The 12371-nt window shown below is 39.0% G+C and overlaps 1 protein-coding gene across 2 annotated transcripts in view; it reads right to left on the bottom strand.

Annotated features, from left to right (window-relative positions):
- SOX30 (SRY-box 30) overlaps window positions 1–12371 on the bottom strand; it is a 54444-nt gene that overhangs the window by 35005 nt on the left and 7068 nt on the right. The window contains exons 3-5 of one of the 2 annotated variants that reach the window (XM_018051717.1): window positions 9126–10098; window positions 7330–7569; window positions 5894–6073 (exon numbers count right to left, since the gene is read on the bottom strand). In XM_018051717.1, coding sequence (XP_017907206.1) covers window positions 5894–6073; window positions 7330–7569; window positions 9126–10098 — 1393 coding nt within the window. Of the gene's footprint in view, window positions 1–5893; window positions 6074–7329; window positions 7570–9125; window positions 10440–12371 lie in introns of those variants that run through there. The other variant, XM_018051718.1, reaches the window with a different exon arrangement.

Genomic DNA, 12371 nt, shown 5'->3' with positions numbered 1-12371 from the left:
TTCTGAGACTGGACCATAAAAAAACTCTCATGTACAATCCTCCATGCTCTTTTCCCTTCTGCAAGTTCATGCATACTTGGCTAATACATATCAGAGATGGAAGAGCCATAGGGTAGAAGAAACCTGTGTCTATGAATCCCTTGGAAGAAAGCCAGAGATATTTATTTTGGACTTTACATGGGTGAAAATGTAAACCATGATTCTATTTAAACTATTATGTTTAGGAGACTGTTGAAGCAGCTAGCGTTATCTAATTGTAACATGAGGTAAAGAGCAGAATTTTAGATCTATAGGACACTATGATAAGGAAAGGAAAAAATTATAGTTATTAATAGCTGTCCATAGTTTCAACAAATTCCTCTCACCCATTCCTAAAGAAGAAGACTCCACTACCTGTGCTGAAGGATGAAGGATGTAACCAGGCTTTTGTTGTGTGACTGGGATGAACAGAAAGGAGTAGAGAATGGCAGAAACTGAGGACAGACCAAATTTCTCTACAAGAAAAAGCTGTAAAGAAGTAGAAAGAAGGATAGGAAGACCAGCATATGGCTAAGAAGAGAGAAACAGAGGCAGAAAAAGGAGGAGAGGAGAGAGAGAGAAATAGGGTAAGAGTCGGAGGCATAGAGACAGATGGAAAATGGAAGAACAATTAGATAATTGCTAAGGATGGTGGGGCTTTGGGGAGAGAAATGGTAAAGAGGAGTCCTAAGAAGACTTAATATAGTTTGAGCCATATGATTCCTCCTCCTTTGCTCCACAAGAAAACCCACAATGAGCTACATTACTTTTCAAGGAATTTTCAAGCCATATCTTTGTTTCTTCTGAACATAAAACTTCACAAGAACTGATCTTTAGACAGGACAAGATAAGATTGCTTTTGGATTACAAAAATATTAGAATGTTGGAGGTTTTTGTGTTATTTCTGTTAAAAAAGAAGAGATGGATAAACCAAAATGATATTATATGTCTACAACCAAAAAATTAAAATAGTAGTAAACATTTTTAAAGTCAAAATTTAGAGAAAATGTATGAATTCAGAAGAGTAAAAGATATCAATTGAGTTTAGATGTAATAAGGAAAATTCATTTCAGGTTTCAGTAATAAAATGTAAAGAATGAAATAATCTCACCAGAAAATTCATAAACATATAAAACTGACATCTGAAAGCCAGGCTAAAATAAATATTGCTTCTACCAGATTCTTAGAAACCTTTAAAAAAATAAACGTGATCAATTTAATAGAAGAATTATACAAGAAAGATCTTACTGACCCAGATAACCATGATGGTGTGATCACTCACCTAGAGCCAGACATCCTGGAATACAAAGTCAAGTGGGCCTCAGGAAGCACCACTATAAACAAAGCTAGTGGAGGTGATAGAATTCCAGTTGAGATATTTCAAATCCTAAAAGATGATGCTGTGAAAGTGCTACACTCAACATGCCAGCAAATCTGGAAAACTCAGCAGTGGCCACAGGACTGGAAAAGGTCAGTTTTCAATCCAATCCCAAAGAAAGGCAATATCAAAGAATGTTCAAACTACCACACAAATGTACTCATATCACACGCTAGTAAAGCAATGCTCAAAATTCCCCAAGCCAGGCTTCAACAGTACATGAGCCAAGAACTTCAAGATGTTCAAGCTGGATTTAGAAAAGGTAAGGAACCAGAGATAAAATTGCCAACAGCCACTGGATTATACAAAAAGCAAGAGAGTTCCAGAAAAATGTTTACTTCTGCTTTAATGACTACACCAAAGCCTTCGACTATGGATCACAACAAACTGTGGAAAATTCTTAAAGTGATGGGAATACCAGACCACCTTACCTGCCTCCTGCAAAACCTGTATGCACGTCAAGAAGCAACAGTCAGAACCAGACCTGGAACAATGGATTGGTTCCAAATTGGGAAAGAAATATGTAACAGCTGTATATTATCACCTTAATTATTTAACTTATATGCAGAGAACATCACGCAAAATGCCAGGCTGGATGAAGCACAAGCTGGAATCAAGACTGCTGGGAGAAATAGCATTAACCTCATATATGCAGATGATACCACCCTTATGGAAGAAAGTGAAGAGGAACTAAAAAAAGTCTCTTGATGAAAGTGAAAGAGGAGTGAAAAAATTGGCTTAAAACTCAACATTCAAAAAACTAAAATCAAGCCATCTGATCCCATCACTTCATGGCAAATAGATGGGAAAACTATAAAAACAGTGAGAGGCTTTATTTTCTTGGGCTCCATAATCACTGCAGATGGTGACTGCAGCCATGAAATTAAAAGATGCTTGCTCCTTGGAAGAAAAGTTATGACCAACCTAGACAGCATATTCAAAAGCAGAGACACTTTGCCAACAAAGGTCCATCTAGTAAAAGGTATGGTTTTTCTAGTAGTCATGTTATGGATATGCGAGTTGGACCATAAAGAAAGCTGAGCACCAAAGAATAGATGATTTTGAACGTGGTGTTGGAGAAGATTTCTGAGAGTCCCTTGGACTGCAAAGAGATCAAACCAGTCAATCTGAAAGGAAATCAGTCCTGAATATTGATTTGAAGGACTGATGCTGAAGCTGAAGCTCCAATACTTTGGCCACCTGATGCGAAGAGCTGACTCATTTCAAAAGATGCTGATGCTGGGAAAGATTGAAGGCGGGAGGAGAAGGGGACAACAGAGGATGAGATGGCTGGATGGCATCACTGACTCGATGGACATGAGTTTGAGCAAGCTCTGGGAGTTGGTGATAGGCAGGGAAGACTGGCCTGCTACAGTCCATGGAGTCACAAAGAGCGGGACACAACTGAGCAACTGAACCAAACTGAATTTAATATAAAATTAAAATGCTGGCATAACTGGCATCAAAGACATTTGATAAAGGGAAGTGTCCAAAAAACTATTCTGGACTATTAAGTTGTAAGTACTTTCAGAAACTGGAAACAGGAGATAAGCTCAATATGGGGGATTAAATGTGAGAGACAAATTAGAGTTTTGGAACTACAAATACGGGCTAAGAAAATAAGGCTGATAGGGATAACTAAAATAAAAAGTTTACAGAAGAATTAAGGTTATTTTATATGATAATGCTAAAAACCCAAAAGGAAAAAAATGTGCCTTAAAAATCAAAAAGTTTTTGTGGCTAACTGACCAAATCAAAGTAAAAGTGAAGTCGTTCAGTCGTGTCTGACTCTTTGTGGCCCCATGGGTGGTAGCCTGCCAGGCTCCTCGTCTATGGGATTTTCCAGGCAAGAATACTGGAGTGGTTTGCCATTTCCTTCTCCAGGGGATCTTTCTGACCCAGGGTTTGAATCCAGGTCTCTCATACTGCAGGCAGACTCTTTACCATCTGAGCCACCAGGGAAGCTTGACCAAATTAAAGAGTACCCACAAAAAGGAAAGATGTCTTTAAAATGAAGAGCTCATCCAAATCTGTAAAAGAGAAGCCAGAGTGTGTAAGTGTGATGCAAGTAAAAATTAGACAGTTTAAAAGAAAATTGAAGAAATTACATCTGTAGGACCTTAAAATCAATAGTAAGTGCCTTTTTAAATACTTTTACAGAAAGAAGAGACTCAGTGGAATCAATGGGATAATCATTACGGTGTAAAAGTCAACTGAAAGAATGGAGAGACTCAAAACCCACTTCCTACTACAGACCTTAAGAAGATATCTGAACCTACTTCATTTTCACAGCAGATAGTTTAAAAATATTACATCAAATGCAGTATAATGGCAAGTTCACAGAATGTTCTAATCCAAATTGATAAAATGAATATATGAGATCTCAGGTGGCATTAACCTAAGAGCTTTAAAGAAACTCAAAAGTTAGAACTGAGAAAATATTGGATGAAGTAGATACAAATGATCTCTCTGCCAAAAATGTCAATCAAGAGCATTTTTGGAAAGTCAACATAATACCAGGTTATCAGAAGTAGTGAACTTGTTTTTGGAAGTAGTAAGTTTACTTTAGAGCAGTAGTTTGGTGAGTCGATTTTCTACACTAGTGAAATCTATACAATATATTTGTATACAAACCTTTCTAGAAAAAGAACAAATTGTTTCTGTTGAGATAAATTATACCTCACTAATTTGGTATCTTTCTTCCATGGAAATAAGTTTGAAAAAACACAATTACCATGATTTCATATTTAGAATATAAAATTAGTTGATCAAACAAAAAAAAGGAATGGTATAAACATTTGTATCTGTAGATAATGAGCATTTAAAGGTAGACTTTAAAAGCAGATTTTCCGAGGGATTTGTACTATAATTTTTTCTTATTTAAGAGTTTTATAAATGATTTAAAATGTAAAATATACAGTGACATTTCCAAACTTGCAACTGATACCAACTCCTCAAAGTACTATACACCAAGCTGATGAGTAAAACTAAAAGAACATATTTCTAAAGCTGTATGATTGGGCAGCAGAACAGCCAATAAGTCTCATCACAACTATTGTATAACAATTATATATATGTAACTATTATACATATAACTATATATATACCTGGGGAAACAATTCCAAAATTTTATATTTAAAAGATAATGATCTTTTTATAATTTGAGGTCCAAGAAACAAATCTTTACTGATACTACCTAAGAAGAAATAAGAGAAATTTAAAAATAAAAAAGCCAACAAAAAAACACCTAGATTTGATTACTTTATATATGGTTCTAAAAAACTTCCTATAATTTTGTTTTTCATACTTATATAAAACATCATGAATGTAAGAGCTCTACCACTTTCAATTTCCCCAAACCTTTGCTCAGAACTGCATAAAATTAATATATTCTATTAAAATGTCAGCTGCCTCAAGTAAGAACACTGATAAATACGTTTCTGAAAAAAGAAAACATACAGCATTTATTTAACTGTGGATAGAATGACATGGAAGAAAAGCTTTAGAAAAAGGTGTAAAAAGAAGAAATATAGATGATAAAAGCATAAATCATAATAACGTAACAGATTACACAAGGTAAGATTTTTTTTTTTAAAAAAAAAGCATAATTAAACCCAGTTTGAATATAGAATTAAAAGAGATACTACAAAATAGCAAAGGTACTGAGAGAGGAACAGGGTGATAGGATCAGCTTTCTTTGCTTTGAGTCTGGATACCCTTGATGTGGCCTTGTTGGTATTTATGACTATAATAATACACAGGGGAAAAAAATGAAAATGCCTAAGTTCGTAATAAGTCAATTTTAAAACTGGAGAGAACAGCAGTTTTAGGACAAGTGATAGTAAGCAGGGAATGTACAAAGCTCTGCCTCAGAGATGACTAAAATAGGCTCTGGAAGAACAAACTAATGATGGATAGCCCTATAAAGTTCTTAAGATATTAAATTCTCAATTTGGGGTTCTTAAAAGCAAAAGACAGGAGTGAAGCAAAGAACTGATAATAGAGGAGAAATTTTAGGGAAAGACAATATAATGAACCAAATATCTGGTAGAAGATAGATTACTTCCATTGCTTTCCTAGAGCAGCAAAAAAAAAAAAAAAAAAAAAAGGTCTTAACCTTTTCAGTCACCATTATTAAATTCCAGGACAGGATGCCTCATACCTCATCAGCAAGGCATGCTAACACTAAAAACACATTCCTATTTCCTACTGAATTACCTCAAGTCATTTCATGCATTATCTGCATAATCTATGGACTCACCCTGATTTGCTTAAAAGGTCTGACATGGAATATTTACTAGTCTGGCAAACCAAGGACTTTGATGTCTACTGAAAATTTTCCTTCTCTGATTTAATGTTTTCACTTTCTCACTTTTGATTTTCTTCTTAATATTGTTGTTAAAACTCTTAAGCTATCAGAAGCAAAATTTCAAGTTGAGAGGCAAAATCACCACATAAGCCATTATAAAATTATAATCTACAATAAAACCAACTCACCAACTGGATGAGTGATGGTGTTCTGTAGGCTGGGAATTACCACAGAGTAGGTAGGTGAGCGATAAGGATAAATTGTTGTTGGATTTGTAGAGATGATATTCTGTGTGGTACCAGAAAATACATTGGAAACGCTTAGAGGGAAGCGTTTTCGCTTCCCTGGACGAGGTTGATAAACCCAACCTAGAGAAGAAGATTAACCATTTTTAATTTGAACCTACAAATCCTATTTAGCCTTTAAATAGTTCTTTTCACATTAAAAGTCCAAAATGCTTCTAAGTCTTAGTTGTCTAAAGTATCTTTTCCACTTCTATGATACTATTTTTGAGCATTTCAGCATATCTATCCATATGGCTCCTAGCTAGTGGTCAATGTTGTAACTAATAATTCAAAGCAAGATCAAGAGCAAATGTCTTTTCTCCAAAGACACATGATGAATTTACAGTAAAATCAACATTAAAGGCACTGAGTCTGAATTCCAAAGTTTTTCCTCTATTAAAAAAAAATGCCCCAGTAAGATGCTATTTGTCTCCTCCCGTTTTTTTTACTTTCTGTAAGATACAATTATCTATGTCTTACAATGAAGTGGTTATTAATGACCAGTCACTATTTTTATGTCTTCTTTGGGAAAAGTTGCCCTTTTAGACTTGGCAGTCTCCACATCCACAAACCACCCAATTTCCTTCTAAACTCAGAAAAATGGAGTTATGGCAGTTGTTGCCACTGTACAACCAAGAGAATCACTGGTTCCCTGTAACCACTACTCTGATCATTGCCAGCCTGAATCTCTCTATTACTTTAGGAAAAAAATTCTTTCCATGCACAATGTGTTGGTCATATCAACATATATTAAGCTTTTACCAAGCTTAATAACAATGTCCTCACTGCTGGGCAGAAAGTCAGAATTTATTTCAAACTATATCATGATGAGGATAAATTTATCAGGCAGGAGGCAGGACTAAATTCTGATAACCATATAACATTAAAATGGAGCTTGGTGCTAATGCCTGCAGTGTGCACTGCATATTTTTCTGTTGCTATGAGCCAAACACTTCATTTTTTAATATATTTGAAATATCATAGCACAGAACTCTGGAGCTTCACCTTCATTAAATTTATATTTTTATATTAAATCAAAACCACTGTAAAACTGTATATCCCCAGGTTTGCATTAGTAGGCAAATATAAGACCAGATTAGGTTTGCATTGGTTGGCAAATATGAGACCAGATATCGTTCTACTTTGTTCTGTTTAAGAAAACTTACGTCCAGTGTCAATTCAATCGTTACTATAATATTAACCATAATTTTCTCTATTGTACATATCAGACGAGAAAAAAATTACATTTTGTCTTTCAATCTCATCCTAACCTATTCTTTACCTAAATAAATAAATTTAAAAGAAATTAGAAAGAGGCTTTGTTCATTTCATTTGATTACCAGGAAATTCCTCTCTGTGCTTTTCTTTAATCTTTTGTGCTTCATCATAATAGGGTTTCTTTTGTTCTTCACTAAGTTTGTTCCACTCTAACCCGAGCTGGACACTGATTTCTGCATTGTTGGCTGCTGGGTTAGCTTTGGCTAGTGCTGGCCGGTGGATTCTTGCCCAAACCATAAATGCATTCATGGGTCGCTTCACATGACCATTTCTGTCCTTACTGAAGGGAGTATCTGGTATTCCTACATGACAAAAATTAAAAGACTAAATTAATGTGCCACACACACACACACAATTTTAAAGTGAAGTGCACCTCCAACTATATTTACTTTTTAAACATATGGAGAAAATATTCACTTCAGTATAGTCAAAGAACTGCCAGTATTCCATAATTCCTCATAACCCTTGAACTCAGCATTCTAAACTGTGGTTTAGAATGATTGTTCTTTTCCTCAGAAAGAATATTATTATTGAAGACACTGTAAAATGCTGGCTTATTACTTCCTTGAGTTATATTAATGCTTCTAACAACAATTAACATTTGGCTTATTTCCCATTAAAAATATTCTATTAATGGGGAACAAGAACTATAACTTATTCATGACTATAATCCTAGCACTAGGTGGGTGTACCCTAAAAATTTAAAGGAATTCACTTACATGCCACTGGAGTGCCCATTCAAGCAAAAATACTTATATTACAGTGTTAGTTATATTTCATTATTAAAGTGAAGCACCTGCCAAGGTGGGTCATTAACACTAGTCCCATGTCCTGGGAAAAAAGAGGAAAATAATAAAGGTGACTTTTTGAAAGTCACAGGGGCAACTGAAATTACAATAAAGGAAGTTGTTTAAAGTCACATTTCTTATATAATTCATCAAAAGCCACTGTCTACAAATTTCACATATTCTATCTTAAGGTTACCTGACATATAAAATTTTAAAATGCACAAAGGATGAAACAAGTATTATAAAGAAAGCTTTCCCTTTCTCTTCTTTAGAAAATGAAAACGAAGTTTAAAAATTACTAAAAGTGAAAAGCAAGAGGGTGGGGAGGGAAGGAAGAATCAATAAAGAAAATAAGAACAAATACAGTAAATATAAAATTAATGAAAATATAAAGTGAAGATTAATATGAATTTCCACATTTACAGGCATAATGGTCCGTCTGAATTAAATCTTAAAATAAGAATTTTCTAGGTATGTATTTGGAAATAATGGATAGAAATAAGATACCTACTTTTAATTGTTACTACTGTAATTATGGTCCTTTATTTGAGAACTTTTATTCTTTCATTTTCTGTATTTCTGTAAGTCCTTAGCTTTTAGAATACTGTTACAATTATGTAGTCTTTTCTCTTAGAAAATGCTTACTCATTTTTAAAAAAGAAAAATCATTTCTAAATCCAGTATAAACTTTTCTTAAACTTTTTTTATTAATACACGTAAAAACACTGAGCTACTATCATACATTTTAAAACGTTGATTATCTGCAGCAATATAAACTGAAAATGTATTTACGTAGAAAGACTATTTCTATTTTTGTGTATAAGCATTAGTCACACCTAAATCTCATCTAATGGGCCTTTTAAAAAAGGGGTTATTTTTAATGTTTGGGACTCTTGAACGTGTTAGTGTATTTTACTGGTATATGTACAAGTCAGAAGTGATACCTGTGCAGACTTTGCCCTGAATCCATGATTTTATTTTTCTAGTTTAGGCTTCTCAACAGCTGATATGTCAGCTATGGGCAATAGACGAAGTCTGAAAACCAGATTGATTCCCCTGCTGTCTAATACCTGCATCTGAGGGAAGCACCGTGAGCGGGACATCTTTGGTTTCAATTTTTACAGAAGGCTCCAGTAAGGACTGCATTTTAATAGGCACTGGTGTCAACGGGACCTTGGTCAATCGTATCAGCTCTGAAGGTGGTGGTCCCTGAAACTGGATCCTGGCCCCAGGGGGTACGGTGTGAAGAGTCAAAGGGATCCTGAGGTCTTGCTGATGTGGCCCAAAGGCAGTGGATGGCTGGGTCAGGATGACATCCTTGCTGCCATGGGCCAGGCCATTGGACGCGGGCTCTGTACTGAGCCTGCAGTCCTCTCGAAGTCTCTCAGGCGCCTCCGTTTTGATGACTCCTTCTCTGAGGGCTGCCAGGCTTTTGCCTTCTTCGCCTTTTGCTGCGTAGCTCACAATCTCCTCCGCCTCCAACTTGCCCTTCTTCTCGTCCCCCCGGCGGCTGTTGAGGGGCCCAGAGCCTTCTGCCTTCACCGTCCTGGAGGTTTTAGAGCAGGCCTCAACGGCCCTCCGAGGCCCAGCCAACAGATCCAAGCCGGGTCCCGGCTCCTGCTTCTCCGCCTTAACGTGCAGCGCTCGGGGCTGCAACGGGTGCAACTCAGGCCTGCATGGGACGCCCTCAGATGCGGGGGGCGGCGGCGGCAGCAGGAGCAGCTCGGGCCTCAGCTGCAGCAGCCGCGCCTGCGCGGGAGAGGTGGCGGCGCCTTCCTCCCGGGCCTGAGGCAGTGGTGGCCCGGGTGGCAGCAGTAACACCTGCTCCGGCTTCACCTGCAGCAGCCGTCGTGCCGCTGGCTGTACGCTCAACGCCGAGGGTTCCCCACACGACGAGGCGACGGTCGCAATGGCGGCCGCGCACGGGGTGGGCGGCGACGGAGAGGGCTCCGCGGCCGCTGCCCGGAAGGAGGCGCCCTCGACGGGCAGCGAGGGCGGAGCAGGACGCAGCGGGCGCGGCGGGGTCGCCCGTGGCAGTTGGCGCTGCTGAAGCGGCTGCTCCGGCCTGGCTCTCTCCATGGGGGGAGGGGGACGCCCCGGCCTGGTCCCAGGACGGATTGTGAGCTCAGCCGTTTGTTGGCGACCTTCCCCCTACCCCTTTCAGTTAAGACCCTTCCAAGGTCTTTGCTACCCAGAACCCTACGCGGTTCAAAAAGCAGTCCTTGGTCTTGGCCTCGCCCAATCACAAGCGTTCTGGTACCCCAGCCCGCCAATCACAGGGGCGTTCTCCGGCCCCTCCTGACTTCCGCGCTCCTCTCGTGCGGAGCCCTCGAATCACTCTTGATGGCCTGGGCCGTGACACGTGCTGCCTATTTTCCCTGTCTGACTATCCCTCTCTTCCGGAGTTCTCTTCCGGCCGTTGTCCTTAGTTACCCCTCCCCCGCCCAGAGCGCCCGACAATGGCGTTGCCTGGAAACAGAGCTGTTCGAAGCCACTGACCTCCAGGGGCTGAAGTCTCGTGAGTCATTTACTAGAGCTGGAGATCCCGGCCTTGTATACGCAGTTTGCGCTTCCGGAATAACCCATGGACCCCTACCATCAAGGGGGACTTTGGATTTATGCTACGGGAAAGGGCAAATTTTGCAACGTCTCAATAACCTTATTACTTAATCTTGCAGGGGAGAGTGTTGGACTTAACCATTAGTGCTAGACTACATTAATCACCACTCCTATGGGCAGAAATACACCACTCGTACTTGCAAAACACATCCCAAATTCTTCCACCTCTTGCGGTTTTTCCCATTACTCCGTTCTGATCTTACAACATCTTTTCACCTGGATACTGCTATAGCTGTATATAGTAAATAGTTTTCTTGCTTTTCGTTTTGGTACCATTACACTCCAGTTGCCAAGAATCTGAAAAATACAGATCTAATCCTCTCATAACCTTCCCCGCCCCAACCCCCAAAAATCTTCTCAGGACTCTCCATAGGTCAGACAATAAAGGTTTACTATTCTTGGCGGAATCCATAAGGCCTCAAATGGCTTGGGCTCTAGTTCTCCTACTTAATCACTCTAGCTCTAGCTTCAGCTACTGCTACCTCTTATCATTTCTACTACTTCAGAGATGTTTGAATATGCCCTCAGTTGTATTTTTCCCTTGTGTCTTCTTCACATCTCCTGTCATTTCAAATAGTTCAACTAGCACTTCCTCAAAGAAATGTTCTCTGACTCGGAAAATAAGGTCAAATCTCCTTTATGGCCTCATATCTCTATCACTTTTTTTAAAGCTCTTACCACAATTTGTTATTATGTATCTCTTTGTCATTATTCTCCTGCCTCCCCCACTTTGCTTTACAGCAAGCCCCGTGCATAGGGATGTTCCCAGAGCACCTTTATATATTGAATTTGTCTGTAAGTCCAGCAGAGGTACCCACCAGAGGTATCCTAGGTACCCAACTGTACATAAAACAAAATAAAACATTTTTAATCTTATAGTAGTGTACCTTGAAAAGTATGGCAGAACAGTGTGAAGATTGGCATACAGGGGCTGGCATCAAGGGAATAAACAAGAACGGTAGGAAATTGTAGAACTGCAGTATTGTCAGCAATAGGAGACAAAGAGTAAGCTGCAGTTTCACTTGTGCCTCCCGTGACTGGACATGCAAAAACACGTTTGCATCTTTAAAATTTTGCAACTTGAAGGTTGGTGTGTAGGGGACTTGTATTCTTCTTGAGGACAGACTGTGTTTTGTTCATTTCTGAATCGCCAACGCCAGTCATGGAGCCTGGTGTATAGTAGACATTCCACAATACTTGCTGAATGAATAAGGACTGCCATAGTCTAATAATCGGAGAAGGCAATGGCACCCCACTCCAGTACCCTTGCCTGGAAAATCCCATGGACGGAGGAGCCTGGTAGGCTGCAGTCCATGGGGTCCCGAAGAGTCGGACACCACTGAGCGACTTCACTTTCACTTTTCAATTTTATGCATTGGAGAAGGAAATGGCAACCCACTCCAGTGTTCTTGCCTGGAGAATCCCAGGGACGGGGGAGCCTGGTGGGCTGCCGTCTATGGGGTCGCACAGAGTTGGACACGACTGAAGCGACTTAGCAGCAGCAGCATAGTCTAATAATATAATAATCACAATCTATATTAGGGGCTTACTTTTATCTAGGCATTGGTTCAAGTTCTTTGCATTCTTATGCCTCTCCTTTATCTAGAACTGTGTTTGTTTCCATTAAATATCACTAAGAAAAAGAAAGAAATCTTGTATTAACATTTGTTACATTTCTAAGTGATGTCCTGACCAAA

Source organism: Capra hircus, chromosome 7, assembly GCF_001704415.2.
Source record: "Capra hircus breed San Clemente chromosome 7, ASM170441v1, whole genome shotgun sequence".
NCBI classification, from domain to species: domain Eukaryota; kingdom Metazoa; phylum Chordata; class Mammalia; order Artiodactyla; family Bovidae; genus Capra; species Capra hircus.
The sequence above is the reverse complement of the archived record's forward strand: the minus strand, read 5'-3'. Positions and strand labels throughout refer to the sequence as shown.